Source organism: Anolis carolinensis, chromosome 1 (genome assembly GCF_035594765.1).
Source record: "Anolis carolinensis isolate JA03-04 chromosome 1, rAnoCar3.1.pri, whole genome shotgun sequence".
In the NCBI taxonomy this organism is placed as follows: Eukaryota; Metazoa; Chordata; class Lepidosauria; order Squamata; family Dactyloidae; genus Anolis; species Anolis carolinensis.
In genome coordinates this window covers 191,538,552-191,563,994 of record NC_085841.1, presented here as the reverse complement: position 1 = coordinate 191,563,994, position 25,443 = coordinate 191,538,552, and the positions used below count along the sequence as shown (strand labels likewise).

At 38.4% G+C, this 25,443-nt stretch overlaps 1 protein-coding gene across 1 annotated transcript in view; it reads left to right on the top strand.

Moving 5' to 3' along the window:
- The window catches only part of ttn (titin), a 331,374-nt gene that overhangs the window by 240,246 nt on the left and 65,685 nt on the right, over positions 1-25,443 (top strand). The window contains exons 198-230 of the mRNA XM_062969136.1: positions 221-520; positions 613-909; positions 1,001-1,285; positions 1,366-1,659; positions 2,956-3,255; positions 4,238-4,546; positions 4,636-4,826; positions 6,812-7,241; positions 7,455-7,763; positions 8,678-8,826; positions 8,913-8,942; positions 9,045-9,174; positions 9,271-9,570; positions 9,659-9,976; positions 10,078-10,374; positions 10,466-10,765; positions 11,269-11,583; positions 11,695-11,843; positions 12,702-12,852; positions 12,959-13,240; positions 13,349-13,651; positions 13,768-14,070; positions 14,187-14,468; positions 15,340-15,639; positions 15,763-16,065; positions 16,173-16,481; positions 16,780-17,061; positions 19,192-19,491; positions 19,859-20,152; positions 20,271-23,231; positions 23,320-23,640; positions 23,728-24,012; positions 24,132-24,431. Of these exons, the coding sequence (XP_062825206.1) occupies positions 221-520; positions 613-909; positions 1,001-1,285; positions 1,366-1,659; positions 2,956-3,255; positions 4,238-4,546; positions 4,636-4,826; positions 6,812-7,241; positions 7,455-7,763; positions 8,678-8,826; positions 8,913-8,942; positions 9,045-9,174; positions 9,271-9,570; positions 9,659-9,976; positions 10,078-10,374; positions 10,466-10,765; positions 11,269-11,583; positions 11,695-11,843; positions 12,702-12,852; positions 12,959-13,240; positions 13,349-13,651; positions 13,768-14,070; positions 14,187-14,468; positions 15,340-15,639; positions 15,763-16,065; positions 16,173-16,481; positions 16,780-17,061; positions 19,192-19,491; positions 19,859-20,152; positions 20,271-23,231; positions 23,320-23,640; positions 23,728-24,012; positions 24,132-24,431 (11,679 nt within the window). The remainder of the gene's footprint in view (positions 1-220; positions 521-612; positions 910-1,000; positions 1,286-1,365; positions 1,660-2,955; positions 3,256-4,237; positions 4,547-4,635; positions 4,827-6,811; positions 7,242-7,454; positions 7,764-8,677; positions 8,827-8,912; positions 8,943-9,044; positions 9,175-9,270; positions 9,571-9,658; positions 9,977-10,077; positions 10,375-10,465; positions 10,766-11,268; positions 11,584-11,694; positions 11,844-12,701; positions 12,853-12,958; positions 13,241-13,348; positions 13,652-13,767; positions 14,071-14,186; positions 14,469-15,339; positions 15,640-15,762; positions 16,066-16,172; positions 16,482-16,779; positions 17,062-19,191; positions 19,492-19,858; positions 20,153-20,270; positions 23,232-23,319; positions 23,641-23,727; positions 24,013-24,131; positions 24,432-25,443) is intronic.

The window sequence follows — 25,443 nt, the reverse complement described above, 5'->3', positions numbered from 1 at the left end:
CTTCAAATGTAGCCCTGAATAATGCAAGTGATCTTTCTATATATTCAGTTACATTATATTTATTTCATTTGGCATAATTTACTAAAAGAGAGCCAGTGATTTGAGTGTTGGATTAGTACATATCTTTCCGAGATAGATTCTGCCTCAGGATCACTCTAAATCAGAACTTATTTGACAGCATGCAATAACAACTTAATTTTGTATATTTCCTTCTTGATAGGTCCTCCTGATGCTCCAGATAAGCCTCTAGTGGAAGAACCTTCCAGCAATAGTATGCTAGTTAAATGGAATGAACCTAAAGACAACGGTAGCCCAATTTTGGGATACTTTATTGAGAAACGTGAAATTAAAGGAACTCACTGGGCTCGTGTGAATAAAGATCGTGTGAATGCCCTGGAGACAAGGGTTGAAGGACTACTGGAAGGACTAACTTACGTTTTCAGAGTCTGTGCTGAAAATGCAGCTGGTCCTGGAAAATTCAGCCCCCCATCAGATCCTAAAATTGCACAAGATCCAATATGTAAGTTATAGAATATAAGAGAAAAGCAGTTAGTGTGAAAAGGGCAGTGTCAAATATCTATTCATGATACATTTTATGCTTGCTTTCTTTAGTGCCACCTGGTCCACCTATTCCAAAAATTACTGATACAACCTCCACAAGTATTGATCTAGAATGGGATCCTCCACTCTACAATGGAGGTGGAGAAATCACTGGTTACTTCATATACAAGAATTTTGTTGGCTCAAATGAGTGGTCACGTTGCAATGACAGACCTATTAAGGTTCGAAGCTTTATAGTTAAAGGAATTAGAGAGGGTGCTGATTACAAGCTTCGTGTTACTGCTGTTAATATTGCTGGAGAAGGACCTCCAGGAGAAACAGAGCCTGTGACAGTGGCTGAACCTCAAGGTACTGCGATTATTTTTTTTAAACAATATTTACAGTGAAATTGTTTCTAAAATGATTAATTAATTAATGATCTCTCTTTTTCTCTATACAGAGCCTCCCACTGTTGAACTGGATGTCTCTGTCAAAGCTGGTGTTCAGATACTGGCAGGTCAAACCCTTACACTTCCTGCTATTGTTACTGGACGCCCCAAGCCTACAATTGAGTGGACATTAGAGGATGGAGAAATTGACAAAGAACGAGTTGTAATTGAAAATGTTGGCACTTCATCTGTGCTGACAATAAAAAATGCACTCAGAAAAGACCATGGAAGATATGTGATTACTGCAACGAATGACAGTGGCTCTAAATCTGCTGCAACCAGAGCAGAAATCTTTGGTACGTAATACTTTATACAGTGAAATTAATGAGAGAATATGTTTATGTTCTTGAACTAAATTTTATGTCTCCTTTTCTAGACGTTCCTGGACCAGTTACTGACCTACATCCTGTAGTTGTGAATAGAAAGATGTGTCTACTTAATTGGGATGATCCCAAAGATAATGGAGGAAGTGAGCTCATTGGATTCCTGGTAGAAAGGAAGGATGCCAAAATGCATACGTGGAGGTTGGCTGTAGACACAGACAGATCTAAATGTGATATTACAGGTCTTGTTGAAGGACAAGAATACAAATTCCGCGTATTTGCCAAGAACAAGTTTGGATGTGGCCCACCTGTTGAACTGGGACCACTTCTTGCTGTTGATCCCAAAGGTAAAGTGTTGTTGGTAGTAATCATCAGATAATTTCTGAACACATTGTTTCGCTTTAAACATCAAATGTAACTCTAATACAAAAATGTGTCTTCATATGGTATTCTTTTGTAATTATAACCTCTGTTACAACATGCAGAAATGGACTAATTATCTCATAAGCTAGACCTGGGGATACCCATTTCGTTATCAGGAAAATTAATTTACCATGCTTTGACATCGAAAGTCTTCGGGCTAGGCTAACTGTTCTCATTCTGAATGAGAGATTGAGTTCTAGCTGGTTCCACACAGGTACCTCAAGACAAAAGAGTAGCTAGTTCAGAAAAATATCCTATGTTGCATATATTCCTTCTGATATCTGCTCAATAGAACTTTTAAGGTGTACATAATAAAAAGTCTTGTGTCACTACAAAATCAAAAGAGGGTATAAATATTGGCTGTACGATTAGTCTAGATGAGTGGGAATGCCTCTGAAAAGTAAATGTAAGAATATTTAGAAAATTTTAACCAATCTAATTCTCTGTTGGAAAACTTACAAAATATTGTATGTACTCCTGTAAAAATAGCCAAAATTCAGCCACAATGGGGAAAACAACCCAGTTGGAAATGTAAACAAGCAACGGGATAGTTTTTTCATATGTGGCGGTCCTGCAAGTAGGCAAAAAAATTGTATTGAGATCCATAAAACTATAGAAAACTATTAAAATTAAAAATACCAGAGGCGTTCTTTCTATGCATAACAGATAGATCATTCTTGGAGATGTATGACAGACTTTTCGTTCATCAAGCAGTTGTCATTCATGATGACAACAGCAGCAAGAAAAGTGTATTCGTGGACATGGAGACTAGAAGAAACACCAAAAATGGAAGAATGGATAGTAAAGTTGCTGAAATAGTGGAAAATGACATTTAGACCAAGATTATCTTCAGATAAAAGACCCTTCAATATTCAAAGAAGACTTCAAAAATTTCCTGGAAGAGAAGAAAATTCCGCCATGGGGATTTCATGTTTAAAAATGCTAATACATTACATTATGTTTTACACAATGAACTAGATTATATGGAAAGAACAAAAATTCTTACATATATGAAAGAAGGAAATATTAAAAATGACACTATATTGCAATTAAAAAAAGAAAAGAAGAAGGGAAGTAAACCAGATAAATATGTATTACGTCCTGATAAGATAAGACTGCTATATAACTACTGTAAAAGTATCATAAGAAAGCAAAATTTCCAGTAACACTTGTACGTACTAAACAGCATTAAACTTTACTCTATAACTTTCTCATAACAGGTCCTCCAAGTTCACCCGAGAGGTTTATGTACACAGAGAGAACAAAATCATCAGTCACACTGGACTGGAAACCCCCTCGTAATGATGGTGGCAGCCCCATCATTGGCTACATTGTTGACAAGAGAAGGCATGATTCAAATGAATTTGAAAGGGTTAATAAGAGGCTCTGCCCAACCACATCACTCCTTGTTGATAATCTTGCTGAACTGCATATGTATGAATTCCGAGTCAGGGCAGTCAATGAGATTGGAGAAAGTGAACCATCACTGCCTCTTAATGTAGTTATACAGGATGATGAAGGTGAGTGCCTTCAAGAACTTTCTTCTATACTATAATTTAAATCTCTGCTGGTTTTTCTTTTGTATTATGCTATTCAAATTCACATGTAATTGAACCAATTGAGGGTAATAGCAGGGTTTGGGATCCAATCTGTCAGCTGATTAGACCCTAAACGTTTTGGATTTCTGTATTTTGTGTTCCAGAACACGGCTTCTAATACTGTGGGTCTCAGCCCCAAATGGGGTTTGCTATGAAAATGGGGGTCATGAAAAATTTGGCAACAATAAAAAGTTTCTGAACTCCATCTAGCTGCTGTTTTAGATATTTACACAAATTTGTTGTGCAGTGTTTACAGTGGATTCCTCAGAAAATAGTATAGCTGTGCTTAATAAAAAGGAAAATTAGCTTGTGTAGCAAGCCTTGCAAATGCTGATTTATTTTCAGTATTTTTTATTTTTATTTTTATTTTACGTACCTTTATACCTGGGAACGTGTAAAATTATTGGATGAAAAAAAGAGCCACAAGTGGAAATGTTGAAGAAGCCCTGCTCTAGAATGCATATTTATGAACCAAATTTGGTCAGAAATGATATTTAGACTTAGGTTGACATCCTACTCACTTTTCTGCCAATTTGAAGGCTGATCAGAAAACCTTCTCCCCCCCCCCTTTTTTTTTTAATTTAATAGCTGTATTTATCCATTTTGCATGGAACTTAATGTGAAATAATGTTTACAAAGTGTATATACTGCCAGTCATAACAATTATATTATTTGACTCTGTCCCAAGGGTGATGAAGTAATGCAATGTTATAGTAATACAGTAATATAGAACAATAGTTAAGTTAGTTAATTATCAAATTATTAAAAATATAAACAAAATAGTCAATATCAACCCAAGCAATGCTGGGTGAAAATCCTAGTTTCTCTACAAAGATATAAAATATATTTGGTTATATAGGTTATACCGTATTTTAACCACCTATCTTTGTATTTTTCCCCCCAGAACCTCCTACAGTGACATTGCGTCTAACTGTTAGAGGAGATACTATCAAAGTAATGGCAGGGCAACCAGTAAACATTCCTGCAGATGTCACAGGTCTTCCAATCCCAAAGATTGAATGGTCCAAAGATGATGTTATTATTGACAAATCAACAGATGCCCGTAAAATCACCAAAAAGGAAGTATCTAGAACAGAGGCCAAAACTGAACTTAGCATGCCTGCGGCACTTAGGGAAGATAAAGGCACATATACAGTGACAGCTTCCAATCGTCTTGGCACAGCATACCGCAATGTTCATGTTGAAGTATTTGGTGAGTAGGACATGACTTGCTGCTTAAATTATGAAAGTTTGCTTTATTTCTGTCATGGCAATATTAATTTTGAAACTGGTTTTATTCAGATCGTCCTTCACCACCAAGAAACCTTACCGTTTCTGATATTAAAGCTGAATCTTGCTGTTTAACTTGGGATGCTCCCCTTGACAATGGTGGTAGTGAGATTACTCACTACATTCTTGAGAAACGTGATGCTAGCAGGAAGAAAACTGAATGGGAGGAAGTATCAAACACCGTGGTGGACAGACGATATGGGGTAAAATTTCCATCTTGACTTCATAGATAAAATGTACAATATGTAATTTTTGCCAGATTGATGTTCATCTCCCAGGTTTTTTCAATATTTTCTCGCAGAAGTTGTTTTTTCATGCTCTGAACATCATCACTGCCTTCATCTTAAACTGTTGTCATTAGTCTACAGTTGTCCCTCCACATTTGCCGATTTGATTATTCACAAAAAAGTTCTCTCTAGGAATCTCTAGGTTCTCCAATGCATTTCTATGGTCAGGTTCCAATAGATGTTGACCATAGAGCCAGGCTGGTAGACCTAGAAATTCCTAGAGAAATCCTCTCTTAGTTTTTTTAAAAAAATCACATTTTTTTATTTGTGATTTTTCACTCCCACTGAGGTCCTGTTTCCTTAACCCCAGCAAACATGGAGGGCTGACTGTATATACATACCTACATTGTGGTGCCAGATGAGTATTGTGAAAGACTAAGATAATTTTTAATAGCAACAGAAGCAGTAAGTTTATTTTAGAATAATGTACAATTGTTTCTGATACAAGCTTAAGGAAAAGTTGGGAATATAAAGCCCTCCAGATGCTATTAAATTCATAATAATAACAACAACAACAACTTTATTTATATACTGTCCTATCTCCTAAGAGGACTCAGGACAGTTTCCAACATAACTGAAACCATACAACAGCTTAAAACCATACAACTACAAAATAATAATAATAATAATAATAACAACAACAACAACAACAACAACTTTATTTTTATACCCCGCCCCATCTCCCCAATGGGGACTCGGAGCGGCTTACATGGGGACCAAGCCCGAAAACATACAACAATAAAATGATAAAACAATTATTCCAACAGCAAAACATCAGTATCAATAAAACCATCATAGTAATCAACATATAGCATAAAATATTAAAAGCAGGAGAGTAAAACAAGGATCTGGGCCAAAGTATATATATCAAATATATCAAAATGGGAGAGGTAGTTTCTCAGTAAAGTGCAAAATAGTAGTGGCAGAAAAACCTGTAGTTGGATGGGCAGATAGTTCAACCTAATAATTAATTGTCGAAGGCCTTTTGGAAGAGCCAGGTTTTTAGGCTCTTCCGGAAGGAGAGGAGGGTAGGGGCCTGCCTGATCTCCCTGGGGAGTGAGTTCCAAAGTCGGGGGGCCACGACGGAGAAGGACCTCTCTCTCGTCCCCACCAACCGCGACTGCGACATAATACAATAATGTACATAAGTGCACAGGACATAGAATCAATCAGTTGACAAAAACTTAAAATCTAATGACAGAATACTCCATCAATGAACCAAGATATGTTGACCAGCATTCAATGTTGGGGTGGCCAACTATAAAGTGCTAGGCATGTCAGGTGCCACAATACAGCATGGGGCCAGGAAATGGGTAAAGTGCTGAGCAGGAACATCGTCAGGAGCGCCAAGGATTAGCCCTGCTCAAAGATCTGCAGAAACCACCAGGTTTTTAGCTCCTTGTGAAAAGAGGATAGAGAGGTGGCTTGTCTGATCTCTCTGGGAAGGGCATTCCAAAGCCGGGGAGCTGGCCCTAGTCACCATTACAAATGACTGAAGGATCGCAGGATAATTATTGAGGAACTCAATTTGGTTACCATACCGCAAGCCTGTAAGTCAATATCAAAATGAAACAGACATGTGGAGTTTCTTAGCATTTGCTACAACAGATGTTATAATTGTATGATTGCAATATAACTAACAATTTGCAGCATTTATACTGAATGTGAAGAGGGCTTCTTGCTCTTGGGTGTTGGTGGTTTTGACCATATCTACTTACATTTTTCAGATAATCAATGGAAAAATCATGTATTGAAATGATGGAAACACCTCCCTCTTTAATGTTTTTAAAATCAAAAATTTTGAGGGGCGGGAGTTATATTGATTCTTAACACAGTCTTGAGTTTGATATCTTGAAAAAAAGCTCAATTTCCATTTCTTAAAAAATTGTTTTACTTTTCAGGTTTATAAGCTTACAACAAATGGTCAGTATCAGTTCAGAGTTAGGGCCGTGAACAGATATGGAACAAGTGATGAATGCCTTTCAGAGAAAGTGGTTATCAAGGATCCTTATGGCCTTCCTGGACCACCTGGAAAACCAAAGGTTATAGAGCACACTAGGTCATCAATGCTCGTAACATGGACCCCTCCTCTAGACAATGGTGGAGCTGCCATTTCAGGCTATTGGCTAGAGAAGAAAGAAGAAGGAGGTGTCTACTGGTCTCGTGTCAACAGAGCTCCAGTAACAAAACCAGCAGTAAAAGGACTGGAATACAATGTATTGCGTTTGATTGAAGGTGTAAAATATCAATTCAGAGCTATGGCTGAAAATATTGCTGGAATTGGTCCTCCCAGTGAACCATCAGACCTTTATGAAGCTGCAGATCCAATCTGTGAGTAAAATCTGTGTGAGAAAATTTTAGTAGTAAATGACACAACCCCTAAACTTTCTGTACATCTCTTAAACTGGACATGCTTCTATGATTTCAGAACATAGATTTGGCATTTGGACCCTACTATTTAATGTATAACTAGGCTTTGCTTTTACTTCATTGAAGATTGTGATGCAGTATGTAAATTCTAATGCAGAATATTTTGTTCAATAGTTCCTCCCGGTGCACCATCATGCCCAGACGTCAAAGACAGAACAAAGTCAAGCATATCTCTTGCATGGAAACCTCCACAAAAAGATGGCGGCAGTCCGATTAAAGGATATATTGTTGAAATGCAAGAAGAAGGTAGTTTGGATTGGAAGAGCGTGAATGAGCCAGACAAGCTGTTCCCTACCTGCGAATGTGTTGTACCCAACCTGAAAGAGCTGAGAAAGTACAGATTTAGAGTAAAGGCTGTAAATGCTGCAGGAGAATCTGAACCAAGTCTTGCTACTGGAGAAATACCATGCAAGGAAATTCAAGGTAAGGAATCCTGGAAATACTAAGTAGAGGTACACAGACTTTCTACTTTCAAGACCTCAGTGGGAGAACTGAAAATACCTGGTCTACTGTACGAAGATAGACAGATAGATAATCAATCTGCATTGGGTTGCCAAAGTGAAAACTGGAATTAGCTCCTTCGATAGTTTTGTATATGATTTCAGCACATCCTGTTTGTTATATAACTAGGTACCAAGCAGCATCTAGTGAAATCCCTCATCGATATAACCATTAAAAGTATAGGAGCTGTCTTCAAATTTCATCCTGAGACAGAGACAGGAACAGAGCTACTAACAAAAGGGCAGTAGATGGAGATGGAGCTTGAGATGATGGTGTCTACTCTCACTTCAGAGATTGCTAATTCTTTTTCCAGTAGTGCTTTCCAGCACACAGTCTGAAAAAAATGGTAGTGACAAAAATGCAAAAGACAGAGGGTATGAGAACTGAAATGCAGAAATTGCTACCAGCATTATATAGTTGCAAAGTAATCAATTTGTTAAAGCCATCTATAGATGCTCTCTTACATGTGCCCGTGCTATGTGGGATAAAGCAGATAATGACCAAATAAAAAGAGCCTTTTCAGTGGTGGCACTTACTTATAGAATCCCTCCCTGTAGAAGCCCACTTAGTGCTGATGTGATATTAGTTTAACAGGATTTAAATATAATGTCATTTTAATGTCCTATGGTGTATTATAATTTATGTTGATGAAGTATTGTATCCTACTCTAATAAACTGTTCTAGAAACACTGCAAATGAAAGAAATACCATATCAACCTTGTAAACCAATCAATTACTATTCAGACATCTGCATTTACTTCACTAGATAATGTACAGTTTAGATTAATTATCTGGATAGCTAAGTGAATTTTGATTATATTATTTGTATCTTGCAGAAGAGCCTGAAATATTCATTGATGTCGGAGCACAAGACTTCCTCTCATGTAGAAATGGCACAACAATCAGAATTCCTGCAATTATTAAAGGACGCCCAGTTCCTAAAACAACTTGGGAATTTGAAGGAGAAGCAAAGAAAGCTGCTAAAGTAAGTAATGAAAAGATAAAGAGCGTTTACAATCTAGAACAATCTATTTAAATCTCTAATGCTTACCTTTTCTCCTCTATTTAAAGGATGGACATAATGTACCTGAAGATGCTGTGGTAAGAAATAGTTTGTATTTGAATGTATCGATTTTTGTACTGCTAATCACTTAAGATTAAAATATTTGAATCTTTATTTATATTTTTTATTATTTTGTGTAGGTGGAATCAACTGATACCACTTCAGTTATTACTATCCCTGAATGTAACAGAGGTCATTCTGGAAAATATAGCATTACAGCAAAGAATAAAGCAGGACAGAAAACTGTAAATATCAGAGTGAATGTCCTCGGTAAGATGAATAAATCTTATTGTTTGCACCTGTTCAGTTAATATAATTTAAAGACAGCTATATAATAATTCTTCTATTATTTTTGCCAATTAATAGATGTTCCGGGCCCACCAAAGGACCTGAAAGTAAGTGATATAACAAGATGCAACTGTAAACTCTCATGGAAAATGCCAGACAATGATGGTGGAGACAGAATCAGAAACTATATTATTGAGAAAAGAACAGTTGAAGGGAAAGCCTGGACAAAAGTTAATGCAAATTGTGCTGGCACATCATTAATTATTCCTGATCTCATAGCCGGGCAACAGTATTTCTTCCGTGTACGCGCAGAAAACCGTTTTGGTATTGGGCCCCCAGCAGATACCATTCAAAGGACCACAGCAAGGGATCCAATCCGTGAGTTAAATCAAAGTGGAACAATTGTTTTTACTAAATATGCTAGAATTTAGAAATACACTTATACCCCTTTGTTTTTTTTTTAAAGATCCTCCTGACCCACCTATCAAACTCAAGATTGGCCTTGTAACTAAGAACACAGTGAGCTTGACATGGAAACCTCCAAAGAATGATGGCGGTGCTCCTGTGACACATTATAATATTGAGTGCCTCCGCTGGGATCGTACAGGTGAAGGAAAAGAAGCCTGGAGACAATGCAATAGACGTGATGTGGAAGAAACAAAGTTTACAGTGGAAGATCTTAAAGAAGGCGATGAATATGAATTCAGAGTGAAAGCAGTAAACGAAGCCGGCCCAAGCAGACCATCAGCTACTGTTGGACCAATTATTGTCAAAGACCAGACATGTAAATTTGGAAAATAATAATTTCACTTTGAAATACAGTTGAATACATTCTGAGTCCCTTGCTCTTTGTATTGACAATAATTTCCTTGTTTTTACTTGCAGGTCCTCCAGCTATTGAACTGAAAGAGTTTATGGAAGTAGAAGAAGGAACAGATATTAAAATAATAGCCAAAATAAAGGGTGTGCCCTTCCCTACTCTTACTTGGGTTAAAGCTCCACCAAAGAAGCCTGAGGACAAATTGCCCGTTCTATATGACCAACATGTCAATAAGATTGTAGCTGAAGACTCTTGTACTTTACTGATACAACAATCTCGCAGAAAGGATACAGGTCTCTACACTATAACTGCAGTGAATAATTTTGGAACAGACTCAAAGGAGATGAGGCTAAACGTTCTGGGTAAATATTATTAGCAGCTTTTGGCTTTGGCAATCCATTTTACTATTTGTTATGTGACACCAACTAATATTTTATAAAATGCATTTTTCAGGTCGCCCAGGACCACCAGAAGGGCCCATTAAATTTGAAGCAATTTCAGGAGATCATATGACATTGTCTTGGCTTCCCCCGAAAGATGATGGTGGCTCCAAAATAACTAACTATGTTATTGAAAAACGGGAAGCAAACAGAAGGACTTGGGTCCCCGTTACCAATGAACCCAAGGAATGCCTCTTCACAGTACCCAAACTGCTAGAAGGTCATGAATACGTCTTCCGCATAATGGCGCAGAACAAATACGGCATTGGGGAACCTCTTGATAGTGAACCTGAAATAGCAAGAAATCTTTTCAGTAAGCATATAATTGTCTAAAATAACAGGCAATGCAAAAATGTAGAGAATGAAATTAATTACGAATATAGTTATAAATGATAAATTATTGGGTTCAAATACCTACAGTAATGTTAATAGCAATTCATAAATAGATCCTCTTTGTTTAATTCTTATTCAGTTTTATCTCAAAATATGTGATTTTAGATAATGTAGGAAGATCCTGCACTGTATACCATTTTGGGTGGCATTTAATATACTCTTCAATTCAATGACAATGAGGAAAGAAGCGAGGAAGACAAAGGAGTACAGGAGTGATGGAACAACCTTTTTCTTCTGTAGTTTCAGTGTGCTGCAACATTCAAAGGAAATGATCAGTTGACTGCCTATTGAGGCGGTAACAGATCTAACAGAGAAAAACAGATCTAAAAGAAAACTACAGCATAGTGTGCCATACATAGACAAGCAACATTAAATAAAGTTTTTGATGTTTTGCCTAATATTTCTCTCAATATTCTTTCCTAGCTGTTCCTGGAATTTGTGATAAACCAACCGTTAGCAGCGTCACACACGACTCCATGACTGTCAACTGGGAGGAACCAGAATACGATGGAGGTTCTCCTGTGACAGGTTATTGGCTCGAACGCAAAGAGACCACTGCAAAGAGATGGACAAGGGTTAACCGTGATCCAATTAGACCTATGACACTGGGAGTTTCCTACAAAGTAACTGGCCTTATTGAAGGCTCCGATTATCAGTTCCGTGTGTATGCTATTAATGCTGCAGGTGTGGGTGGTCCAAGCTTGCCATCTGATCCAACAAAAGCAAGAGATCCTATTGGTTAGTATTTGAATTTATTTACTTTTCAGCTTTTAATAATGCCAAAAGCTGGTACAGAAATGTTCTATTTAAACAGAAATGCTAATAACAATACCTGATGATATTTTTCAGCACCACCTGGTCCTCCAATTCCAAAAGTTACTGACTGGACAAAATCATCCGTTGATCTTGAATGGGTCCCACCACTAAAAGATGGTGGCTCTAAAGTCACTGGTTACATTGTTGAATTTAAAGAAGAAGGGAAAGAAGAATGGGAAAAGGTTGGTAAAATTGTGCCTATCTATCTATTTATCATCTATCTATGCCCCATAGGCAGTGGCACTGGGTATGGAGGTCCCCCTGGGAAGCTCAGAGGGTACCCAGGGTAGGCAGGTCTGGATCAGTCCAGGGGACAGATAGATAGATTAGTTTACTGATTAGTCCTCTGACCACATCAACAGTAGAAGACAAATATACAACAACACAATAATCACAAATTCCTATCCTAACACTCCTGTAATACTTAAAATACATTAAGGTACTTAAAACTTGATTAAATAATAAATTTGGGGACAGATGTCTATTTGCACTCCTTGGTAGCAGAGGAAGTTGGGCTATGGAGCAGGTTACTCCCATGGGCACTTACCCTTGTCATGTGACAGGTTTCTGACAGTGGGCTGGATATTTCAGTTCATTGATCAACAGGCAGGTGGTAGATGTCTGATCCAGATTCATGCATTTTGAGCTAACGTCATTTGTAGCTGTAACCAATAAAGTTGTGGCCTTTTCTGTTCCAAATCGATGTGTTGTATTCTTTTTGGAGCTGTGTCACCTTGTCCACGCAAATTCTGATAGGCAGCTTGATAAGGTACCAAGAGTTAACATGGAAGAAAGAGAAACAGAGAAAAGGAAAGATAGCACTGTATTCCATATTTCCCCAGCAGAATACATTTTCTTGTTTCCCAACTCCACAGTGTCTCACTGTACTAGGCAATTATGATGTCAAGGAATGAAACCCATTCTATTGTTTAATGCGTCCATTTTAGAGCATTGCTCATGAATTCGTGTGTGTGTGTATGTGTGTGTGTGTATATATATATATATATATTAGGAGACTCACCAATTCTTTACACTTTCAGGCAAAAGATAAAGAAATAAGAGGAACCAAGTTTGTTCTCGCGGGATTAAAAGAAGGTGGATTCTATAGATTTAGAGTCAGAGCAATAAATGCTGCTGGTATTGGAGAGCCTGGAGAAGTTACTGAAGTCATTGAAATAAAGGACAGAATAGGTATTTGCTATCATTAATTCTCTTTTATTTCTTGGTTGGTTAAAAGAACAAAGTTAAAACAGAAAAACAGAATCCTGTCTATAAAACACACTGTTTCTTTCTACAGTTGCTCCTGACCTTCACTTGGATGCTCATGTGAAAGACAGAATTGTGGTTCATGCCGGTGGAGTAATCCGCATCATAGCTTATGTCTCAGGAAAGCCACCTCCAGCAATTTCCTGGACCAAGGATGAAAGAGGTCTGCCAGAAGAGGCTAAAATTGAAGAAACCGTTATAAGTTCTTCCATGGTCATAAAGAACTGCAAGAGAAGTCACCAGGGTGTCTACACTCTTCTTGCTAAAAATGCCGGCGGGGAAAGAAAGAAGGCTATCATCGTTGATGTGCTAGGTAAGCAGTAAAAGTTGAACATTTTTGATATATTTTATTTAGGTCTGAAGTAGGCCAATGTAAATTTTCATCTTAAATGCTGCATTTGAATGTTATTTCTTTTCACAGATGTACCCGGTCCAGTTGGTATTCCATTCCTTACTGAAAATCTGACCAGTGACTCTTGCAAGCTTACCTGGTTTTCTCCTGAAGATGATGGTGGCTCGGCTGTCACCAACTACATAATTGAAAAGCGTGAAGCGGATCACAGGGCTTGGACACCAGTAACATACACAGTCACCAGACAGAATGCTACGGTTCAGGGCCTGATTGAGGGCAAAGCATATTTCTTCCGGATTGCTGCTGAGAACATCATTGGCATGGGGCCATTTGTGGAGACAACCCAGGAGCTTTTGATCAGAGATCCAATAAGTATGCTTTTGTTGTTGTTTTGTTTTATCGTCAATAATTAAAACAAAATATGCCTGGTCTTACTCGAGACCACGATGATACAAAATGTCTTTACTATGCCTTATTTTTATTTCCAGCTGTGCCCGAGAGGCCTGAGGATCTTGAAGTAAAAGCCGTAACAAAAGATTCCGTGTCGCTGACCTGGAATCCACCAAAATACAATGGAGGAGCTGACATCACTATGTATGTTTTGGAAAGTCGTCTTATTGGAAAAGAGAAATTTTCTAGAGTTACAAAAGAAAAAATGCTTGACAGGAAATACACAATTGAAGGACTCAAGGAAGGTGACACGTATGAATATCGTGTCAGTGCTTGTAACATTGTGGGTCAAGGCAAGCCTTCATTCTGTACAAAGCCCATTACATGCAAAGATGAAATCGGTATGTTTTAGTTGCGGAAATAACAAAGACATTGAAATGCATTTGTTCTCCATTTTTTTTATTGCTATAACTGACTCCTTTTTTTCCCCTTTCTTTTTTCCCAATCATACTTTTAGCTCCTCCACAACTTGAACTTGATATCAGGGAGAAGCTCACTGTCCGCGTAGGAGAAGCTTTCAGTCTAACTGGCCGTTACTCAGGCAAACCAGCACCAAAGGTCACTTGGCTTAAAGATGACATTACAGTGAAAGAAGACAAGCGAACAAAGATCCAGACTACACCAACAACTCTTTGTCTAGGGATATTAAAATCTACTCGTGAAGATTCAGGCAAATACTGTGTTGTTGTAGAAAACAGTTCAGGATCAAGAAAAGGCCTCTGTCAAGTGACTGTAGTTGGTAAGTAATGTTTCAGTATGATAATATATTCTTTATAGTGAATAAGAGCTGTAAGGGACATCACCTCACAAATGAGTTAATATTAACATTATAAACCAATGTGTCCTGTAGGGACCTGTGTACTTATGGCACGGGGGGCAGGGGGGCACTTACATAGGGCTCATCTACACTATAGAATGGATGCAGTTTGAAACCACTTTAACTATCATGGTTCAATGCTATGGAAACATGAGAGTGGTAGTTTTAACCTTCTCTGCCAAAGAGAGCTGATGCCTCACCAAGCTACAAATCATCCAAAACTGTCAGGCAAAGCTAATGGGTTAATTCCAGAATGGTTTATGGGGGTGGGGATGCAGTGAATAAGAATAAGTAGGGGTCCATCTAAGGCAGTGGTTCTCAACCTGGGGTCCCCAGATGTTTTTGACCTACAACTCCCAGAAATCCCAGCCAGTTTACTAGCTGTTAGGATTTCTGGGAGTTGAAGACCAAAAACATCTGGGGACCCTAGTTTGAGACCCACTGATCTAAGAAATTAATGCAGTTCACCACTAATTTAACTGTCCTGGCTAGATACTATGGAATCATGGGAATTGCAGCCTTCTCTACTCATCAAACTACAACTCCCAAATATATGAAGTTGGGATGTAAGTATTTACTATGCCCCTGTACTCCATCTGAGCTATCTACCAGCAAGTTATTCTATATGTGTAGCTCCCAAACTATAAACACTATTGAATATATTTCCATTAAAACAACACAAATACTTGTATGTAATGGTCTGAATCTGCTGTATTCTGTGTTTGCTGGGACTCTTAGTTTGTTAATTACTATTTTCAAAAACAGCATATATCTTTGTTTTGATTTTAAACAGACCGCCCTCAACCTCCAGTTGGCCCTGTTATTTTTGATGAAGTCCATAAAGATCATTTTGTTATCTCCTGGAAACCTCCCTTGGATGATGGTGGCAGTCCAATTACAAATTACATTATTGAGAAGAGAGATGTAAACAGAGACGTCTGGATGCCGGTCACATCAGCCAGTGTCAAAACAACCTGCAAAGTCCCTAAATTACTTGAGGGAAGAGAATATGTTGTTAGAATTTATGCTGAAAATATGTATGGCATGAGCAATCCTCTAGAATCCGATGAAATGAAGGCCAAGGATCGTTTCAGTATGTTGTTTATTCATCCATTCATGTTAATTATCTGTCTGTCATATTTCTACTTTTCTTGTATTTTCATATACCCATTTTAAAATGAAACTAATCTGAAACTTTAAACTGCTATTTCTTTAGGTGTTCCTGATGCACCAGATGCACCAATCATTAAGGCTGTGACTAAAGATTCTGCATTAGTTACCTGGAACAGACCACGTGATGGAGGAAAACCAATAACAAATTACATACTTGAGAAGAAGGAGACAATGTCTAATAGATGGGGAAGAGTCACCAGAGAACTTATTTACCCAGATACACAATTTAGGGTAACAGATCTTCTTGAAGGCTGTGAATATGAATTCCGAGTTGCAGCAGAAAATGAAATTGGTGTTGGGGATCCAAGCCCACCATCGAAACCAGTCTTTGCTAAAGATCCCATTGGTATATATTATTCAATATTTAATCTTATGCCATTATATTAGTAATGTTTTCTTAGAGCAATTGTTATCATTTCTAGATTTGTTATACATATTTAACTTTTTTAACAGTAAAACCAAGTCCACCAATAAATCCTGAAGCAGTGGATAAAACCAAAAACTCAGTTGATTTGTCCTGGCAACCACCACGTCATGATGGAGGAGGCAAGATTATAGGCTATATTATTGAATACCAAAAGGTTGGAGATGAGGAATGGAAAAAAGCCAATCATACAGCTGATTCCTGCCCTAATACAAATTTCAGTGTCATTGGCCTCACTGAAGGGACCAAATATAAATTCAGAGTCATGGCAGTCAATGCAGCAGGAGAATCAGAGGCAGCTTATGTCCGTGATCCAGTGGAAGTGAAGGACAGACTTGGTAAGCAGAATATACTATTGTTATTATTATTATTATTATTATTATTATTATTATTATTATTATTATTATTATTATTTTATCATCATCATCATTATATTTATTTATACCCCACTTTATCTCTCTTGATAAAAGCATTAGCATACAATTTAAAATATACAAATATGCAAACAATAAAACAGAATTAAACGTACAGTATTGTTAAAAATCAGTTAAAATCCACTAAAACATATTCAAAGTTTGCTTTGTCTTTTAAGAACAAAAAGGACATGTTTTCTAAAAATGCAATTTCACTTTCCAGAGCCTCCTGAGTTAATCCTGGATGCTAATATGGCACGGGAACAACATGTTAAAGCCGGAGATACACTGAGACTCAGTGCAATCATTAAAGGAATCCCATTCCCAAAGGTGACTTGGAAGAAGGAAGATAAGGACGTTTCTAACAAAGCAGACATTGAAGTTACAAAGGTTGGCAGTAAGCTGGAAGTTCGTAATACTGCCCATGAAGATGGAGGAATTTACTCTTTAACTGTGGAGAATCCAGCTGGATCAAAGACTGTCTCAGTCAAAGTTGTTGTTCTAGGTAATTCATTTTCTTATTTTAACAATTTTATTTGGAAACAAAACATACCAAGTATAGATGATAGAAATAAATTTATCTATAGCACTAAATCAGGAAGATGCGTGTATATTCTAGAGCAGGGGTCCCCAAACTAAGGCCCGGGGGCCGGATGTGGCCCTCCAAGGTCTTTTACCTGGCCCCTGCCCTAATTTTTAGACTTAGGGTTGACCTAAGTCTACCTGGTCTTTGGAGGTCTTTTTGCTTACCTATGGTCTCATGGGATCATCTATATGGTCTTTGAAGGTCTCTTTGCTTAGCTACGGCCTTTTGAGACCATCTAGATGGCTTTTGGAGGTCACTTTCCTTGCCTATGGTCCTATGAGACCATCTAGATGGCCTTTGAGGGTCCCTTTCCTTACCTATGGTCTTATGAGACCATCTAGATGGTCTTCGGAGGTCTCTTTGCTTACCTACGGTCTTATGAGATTGTCTTGATCAGAGGTCTCCAAACTAAGGCCCATGGCACCCCCAAGGTCATTGACCTGGCCTCTGTCCTAAACTTTAGACCTAGAGTTGACCTAAGTCTGAAATGACTTGAAGGCACACAATAACAACAATCTTAATTTTAGAATATGTCATCATAGTCCGGGCCCCCAACAGTCTGAGGAACTGTGAATCGGCCCTCCACTTAAAAAGTTTGAGGACCCCTGTTCTAGAGAGATACAATAATATAAGATTATAACAAAAATTTAACATTCAAAAATATATAAAAGACCGGAATCCATAAAAATATAATTTAATCGGCATAGAAGGCATTTCTAGAGCCATGGATATAAAACTTTGCTGAAACTTGGCATTGACAATCAAACAGAGAGATTAAAAACAATTTTAAATGATGGTTTTTAAAGCTTTTTTAAATGATGAAGGAAGTAATTGTGGATTTATGGAGATGGAGTTCCATAAAAGCCCAGATCTACATACTTGTGTCTATCACTCTATTTATTTTACATTGCCAAACCAACCACTCTATTTTTAATCTCTGATTAAATATTTCAGAATATTTGAGTAGGAAAAAAGTCACTGTTGTAAAATTGTTTGTTAGTGTAAGGAACTACATGTGGAAATACCTCAATTACCACGTTATTCTACACATGCATAATAACAACACATGAAAATACTTGAGTTGCACAATGGACAAACAACAAAGCGCAATGGACACAGAAAGAAATAGGCAGTGGCACAAGGCAGGAGAACAAATGACAAGACACAGACTGCAAGATGAACAAAACGAAATGTGTAATAGGGCACAGGCAAAAGGAGTGATGCAAGACAAGAAGAGACACCCAACCCTACAACCCACCCCAGAACACCATATACCATAATGCATTAGTCATTGAAGACTATGACATTGTGGATTGCAAAATGATACTTTCAGCATGGGGCTCTGAATATGCAATTTTGCTGGTTGGATGACAGTGCTTCTGCCATAGCCTCCTGAATGTTATCTCCTCTCCTTCACCTCCACAATTACCTGCACTATGGCAAGCTTTTCATACCACGTGCACAGCCTACTCTGTGTCAATGTCACTGTAGGAGACAGCAAGGGTTACTTCCCGCTGTCCGTCACTAGGATCTGGGGTCACAGGAGAGAGGAGACAAGATGGGCTGGATCAGGTGAACAGCAAAGGTGTCAAAGAACTGTCACACTGACGCAGCGGTGTCCTACCTTTTTATAGGTTTCAGATGGATCAAATAAGCATTTTCCCATTGGTTCCTAACACATCTGTTTTACCTGTCCATTGGTCTATTCTCAAGCATTTCTTTTTTATTGGCTGTAGAATTTTAAGCAAGATTTACTCTATTACGCAAATTCCTAGAAGCTTTGCAGCAATCAGTTGTTTCACCAGATGCTTCTTCACAGTTGACCTTCTTTACCCAACTTCCTAACCACTACTTCTTTATTCCTAACCTCAGGTGCTAGGTTGTTTTTCTCTGTACAGTCATGCACTCATACCCATAAGTGATCAATCATTTTTACTCTTTCTTTGTGCCCTCTCATCACTTCTTGAATTTAAAGCCTTATTTATACACAGCTTGAATTTACCCATCAAATGTGTTTTGCTAATTCTTCTTATTATTATTTTTTTGCAGACAAGCCTGGGCCTCCTAGGGACCTAGTGGTCAGTGAAGTTAGAAAAGACTCATGCTACCTGACTTGGAAGGAACCTGAAGACGATGGTGGTTCTGTCATTACCAACTATATTGTGGAAAGGAAAGATGTCGCTTCTCCGCAGTGGTTACCAATCTCCTCCTCCTCTAAGAAACGCAGTATATTAGCAAAATACCTCATGGAAGGCACTCAGTATCTCTTCCGCGTTGCTGCTGAAAACCAGTATGGACGAAGTACCTTCATTGAAACCCTCAAGCCAATTAAGGCCATAGATCCACTTCGTAAGCATATTCTAAATTCTACTCTGTTTTTAAAAGAAGCTTTGTAAACTCGTCTGTTGTTAATCTGTACACTATTCATGGGCATATGGACGCATTTCAGGCAATAGATTCTGGGCGCATCTTTCCACTGGATTCCACTGGTTCTGCCAGAATTAGTGGTCCTTTTTCTCTCCGGCAGGATTCTATGTACCGTAACAACAGCTTAGGAGGGTTGAGATGCTCTCTGGAATAGGTTTGCTGGTACAGTGGAGGACAGCAACAGGAGAGCAAAGAGCGCAAAGTACTAGTTACACTGGTCTTAGATACCAAAATTCTGGACTATATGTTTAAATATAAGTGCTAACCCTATTTTCATCTTGTTCTAAAGATCCCCCTGGCCCACCAAAGAACTTGCACCATGTTGACGTCGACAAGACAGAGGTCTCTCTGGTTTGGAACTGGCCTGATCGTGATGGTGGTGCTGAAATAACTGGATTTTTGGTGGAATACCAAGAAGAAGGTGCACAGGACTGGACTAAATTCAAAACAGTACCTGTACCAGAGTGTGTTGTTACTGGTCTACAGCAAGGAAAGATCTACAAATTCCGTGTGAAAGCTCAAAATATTGTGGGTCTCAGTCTGCCAGACACAACCATACCAATAGAATGCCAAGAAAAACTGGGTAAGGTCTCAATTTGTGCTACTATAATAGTTCTAGTATTCATTTTTTTAATTTAACTAGTGAAATGGGGAAACTCTAGTGCAAAATCTATTTATGTATTTGTTTTTGTTTTTTTCAGTACCTCCATCTGTTGACCTGGATGTGAAATTAATAGAAGGTCTTGTTGTTAAAGCTGGCAGCACAGTAAGATTCCCTGCCATCATGAGAGGTGTACCTGTTCCAACTGCAAAATGGGTTACTGATGATACTGAAATTAAATCAGAAGGCAATTTCAAGATTGATACTGACAGTTATTCAACAGTTCTCACTATTAAAAGCTGCACAAGAAAGGACACTGGAGAATATCTTCTCACAGTATCTAATATAGTTGGAAGCAAAACTGTACCTGTTCATCTAACAGTTTTGGATGTTCCTGGTCCACCAACTGGCCCAATTGATATTCTAGAAGTGCATGTAGATCACATGGTCATTGCTTGGCGGCCTCCTAAAGATGATGGCGGAAGTCCTGTAATTAACTACATTGTTGAGAAAAGAGAGTCAAAGAAAGAAACCTGGGGAGTTGTCAGCTCAGGAATCAATCAAACTAGACTTAAAATACCACGTCTGCACAAGGGCCAGGAATATATTTTCCGTGTTCGTGCAGAGAATAAGATAGGCATTGGTGCACCTCTAGATTCACAACCAGCAGTTGCTAAGGCTATGTTTGATCCCCCATCCCCACCTGGGAAACCAACAGTTCATGATATTTCAGAAAATGCTGCAACAGTCACGTGGTCTTTACCAAAATCTGATGGTGGTAGTCCAATAAGTGGATACCTACTTGAACGCCGTGAAATCTCAGGCAAATGGGTACGTGTCAACAAATCCCCAGTGCTTGATCTGAAGTTCAGAGCAACAGGACTCTTTGAAGGCTGTACTTATGAATTCCGTGCTTTTGCAGAAAATAGTGTTGGCCTAAGCAAGCCATCGCCAGTTTCTGATCCAATAAAAGCATCACGTCCTATCACACCACCTGGACCTCCCATTAATCCAAAGTTGAAAGATAAGACCAGAGAAACCGCAGAACTGGTATGGACAAAGCCACTCAAAGATGGTGGAAGTCCTATTTTGGGATATGTTGTAGAATGCCAGAAAAGTGGAACTACACAATGGAACAGAATCAATAAAGATGACTTAATCCGACAATGTGCCTTTACAGTACCTGGACTAATTGAAGGAAATGAATATAGATTCCGTATAAAAGCTGCTAACATTGTAGGAGAAGGAGAACCCCGAGAACTGCCAGAAACAGTTCTTGCTAAAGACATTCTCTCCCCTCCAGAACTAGAACTGGATGTGGCTTGTCGTGACGTAATTACTGTCAGAGTGGGTCAAACGATAAAGATTACTGGCAAAGTGAAAGGTCGGCCAATCCCTGACATAGCATGGTCTAGAGATGGTAAAATAATAACAAAAGACCAACGTGTTGATATTATTCAAGAATTCCCGCATATAGAGCTCCAAGTGAAAAAGGCTTTAAGAGCAGACCATGGCAAATATCTTATTACAGCTAAAAACAGCAGTGGACATGCACAAGCATCAGCCATTGTTAATGTACTAGACAGGCCTGGCCCTTGCCAGCACCTGAAAGTAAGCTATGTCACTAAAGAATCCTGTGTTGTTTCTTGGGAGAATCCTGAAGATAATGGTGGCTCAGAAATTACAAATTATATAGTTGAATATCGTCAGCCAAACCAAAGAGGCTGGTCAATAGTGTCTTCAGATCTTACTAAACGATTGGTGAAAGCACATCTTATAGAAAATCATGAATATTTCTTCCGTGTTTGTGCAGAAAACAAAGTAGGTCCAGGGCCAGTTGTTGAGACCAAAACTCCAATCCTTGCCATTAATCCTGTTGATAGGCCAGGTGAACCTGAAAACCTTCACATTGCAGAAACAGGGAAGACATTTGTGTATCTGAAATGGAGGAGGCCAGATTATGATGGTGGCAGCCCGAACTTAACATACCATGTTGAGAGAAAATTGAAGGATTCCGATGAATGGGAAAGGGTGCACAAAGGTAGTATTAAGGAAACACATTACATGGTTGACAAATGTGTTGAAAATAAAATTTATCAATTTAGAGTTCAGACCAAGAATGAAGGTGGTGAAAGTGATTGGGTGAAGACAAGTGAAGTTGTTGTTAAAGAAGAAGTACAGAAACCAGTACTTGATCTGAAGTTAACTGGAGTACTTACTGTCAAAGCTGGCGATCCAATTAAAATTGAAGCAGGACTTAGAGGTAAACCACAACCAGAAGTATCTTGGACAAAAGATTCTGCAGATCTTTCCAAATCTCCAAGGGTCAAGATTGAAACAACTTCAGATATGTCTAAGATTCTTCTATCAAAAGCAAGGCGTACTGATGGTGGCAAATACACTATTACTGCCACAAATCCTGTTGGTAGTTTTGTAGCTTATGCTACTGTTAATGTTTTGGACAAACCGGGACCTGTACAAAATTTGAAAGTCTCTGATGTTTCAAGCGACAGATGTACGGTCAAGTGGGATCCACCTGAGGATGATGGAGGTTGTGAAATACAGAACTATATTCTGGAGAAATGTGAAAGTAAACGTATGGTTTGGACTACCTATTCTTCCTCGGTGCTAATGACCTATGCACACGTAACACATCTCATTGAAGGCAATGAATATATTTTCAGGGTTCGTGCAGAGAATAAAATGGGAACTGGTCCACCAACAGAAACTAAGCCAATTATAGCCAAAACCAAGTATAATAGACCTGGACGCCCTGATCCTCCAGAAATTACAAAGGTCGGCAAAGAGGAAATGACTGTGGTTTGGAATCCACCAGAATATGATGGTGGGAAATCAATTACAGGATATATATTAGAGAGGAAGGAGAAAAGGTCATTGAGGTGGGTTCCTGTTACCAAATCTGCAATCCCTGAAAGACGCAAAAAAGTTCAGAATCTTATTCCAGGACATGAATATCAATTCCGTGTCAAGGCAGAGAATGAAATTGGAATTGGAGAACCAAGTTTCCCATCAAGACCAGCAATAGCAAAGGACCCAATAGGTACTGACCTTTCAAATTTAATTGTATTAGTAATGTAATTTTAAAACTCGCTAGAATACTTACTCCCCTATTTTATGTCATTTTACAGAACCACCCGGTCCTCCTACTAATCTTAAGGTTGTTGATAGTACAAAGACCTCTCTTACTCTTGGATGGGGAAAGCCAGTCTATGATGGTGGTGCTCCAATTATTGGATACGTGGTGGAAATGAGGCCGAAAACGGAAAAAGCAGGTCCTGATGAAGGATGGAAAAGATGCAATGTCGCTGCACAAGTTATTCATACTGAATTTACTGTGACAAGCCTGGATGAGAAAGAATTATATGAATTCCGGGTTTCCGCCCAAAATCAAGTTGGCATTGGCCGGCCGGCTGAATTGAAGGAAGCTGTTTCTCCCAAAGAAATACTTGGTGATTTTGCTAACTAACCATTGAATTATTATGTATTTGTAATCTTTAAATTACTTTCAAAGTCTAATTTTTGTTATTTTTTTTCAGAACCTCCTGAGATTGAGTTGGATGCAAGTCTGAGAAAGCTAGTTACAGTCCGAGCAGGATGCCCCATAAGACTTTTTGCCATTGTGAGAGGACGACCAGCACCTAAAGTCACCTGGAAGAGAGTAGGAATTGATAATGTGATCAGAAAGGGCCAGGTTGATTTGGTTGACACAATGGCCTTCTGTGTAATTCCTGATTCTACACGAGATGACTCAGGCAAATACTCTTTAACACTTGTTAATCCTGCTGGAGAAAAGGCTGTCTTCGTGAATGTCCGTGTTCTCGGTAAGCAACAGCACTAATAATATCCTCTGTCCTGTTTTGTAATTTCAGTTTCATCTTTGTCAGAATCTGCTATCTTCTTTTGAACTGTGGTTTAATGCCATCTCTTAATGTTTTACTAGATACTCCTGGACCAGTAGCAGAATTCAAAGTTTCAGATGTATCAAAAACGGCATGTCAACTTTCATGGACACCACCTGAAAATGATGGCGGTAGTCCTGTTACACATTACATTTTGGAAAAGCGTGAGGCTGATAGGAAGACTTGGGCAACACTCACTGCTGATGTGAAGAAGACTAGTTTCAAAGTTACTAATCTTATGCCTGGTTCTGAGTATTTCTTCAGAGTGACTGCTGTCAATGAATATGGTCCTGGTGTCCCAAGAGACACACCAAAACCCATCCTAGCAACAGATCCACTAAGTAAGTATCAAGTTGTGTTGATTCTTTATTAATTTTTCTAACAGATTCCAATTGTATGACTGTTCAAGTAGCCCAGATCAATTGTTGAAACATTGGTTTGAATGTATATGAGATATAGCCTATCATTTCTAATGAACAATGCATTATGAGACAATAAAATCTCTTTAGCTTGTCCAGTAGCCTGCCATTGATCTATGTACGTTCATTCATTTTAGTATCATTCTTCAGCCCAAATGTTGCAAAGCAGCAGAAACCACATCCATACATACTGAAACATCAGAGCTAGCCCATGTAATTTAATGCTTGATTTCTGTAGCAACAACTGGCATGTATGAATGAGCCATCCTAAATCAAACAGCACAGTACAAGCAAAACCATCAGTATATACCACAATGTATATATTAAGAGTTAATAATTGATGTAAGTAATGAGGTTGCAATTACACTCACATATTTGAGACCAAGTACCAATGGATCCAATGAATCCAATGGCATTTGCTTATGAGTAGATATGCATAAGATTTTACTGGCTATGGTATATTTGGAAATGTGGATACAGAATCTTACACAAAATTTTAAAAAAATGTCATTAGGATTTACATTTTGCAAAACCATTTAGTTTTTTGTGTTGTCGAAGGCTTTCATGGCCAGAATCACAGGGTTGTTGTATGTCTTTCGGGCTGTGTGGCCATGTTCCAGAAGCATTCTCTCCTGACGTTTCGCCCACATCTATGGCAGGCATCCTCAGAGGTTGTGAGGTATGGATTTCCATACCATACCTCATCCATACCTCACAACCTCTGAGGATGCCTGCCATAGATGTGGGCGAAACGTCAGGAGAGAATGCTTCTGGAACATGGCCACACAGCCCGAAAGACATACAACAACCATTTAGTTTTTATATATTAAAACTTTGATGTATTGAACAAAGAAGAGCCATAATCAAGGTCTTTTGATTCAGAAGACTTTTGTTTATTCTTTTTACTATATGTTGTCTAATAAAAAAAGTGAGT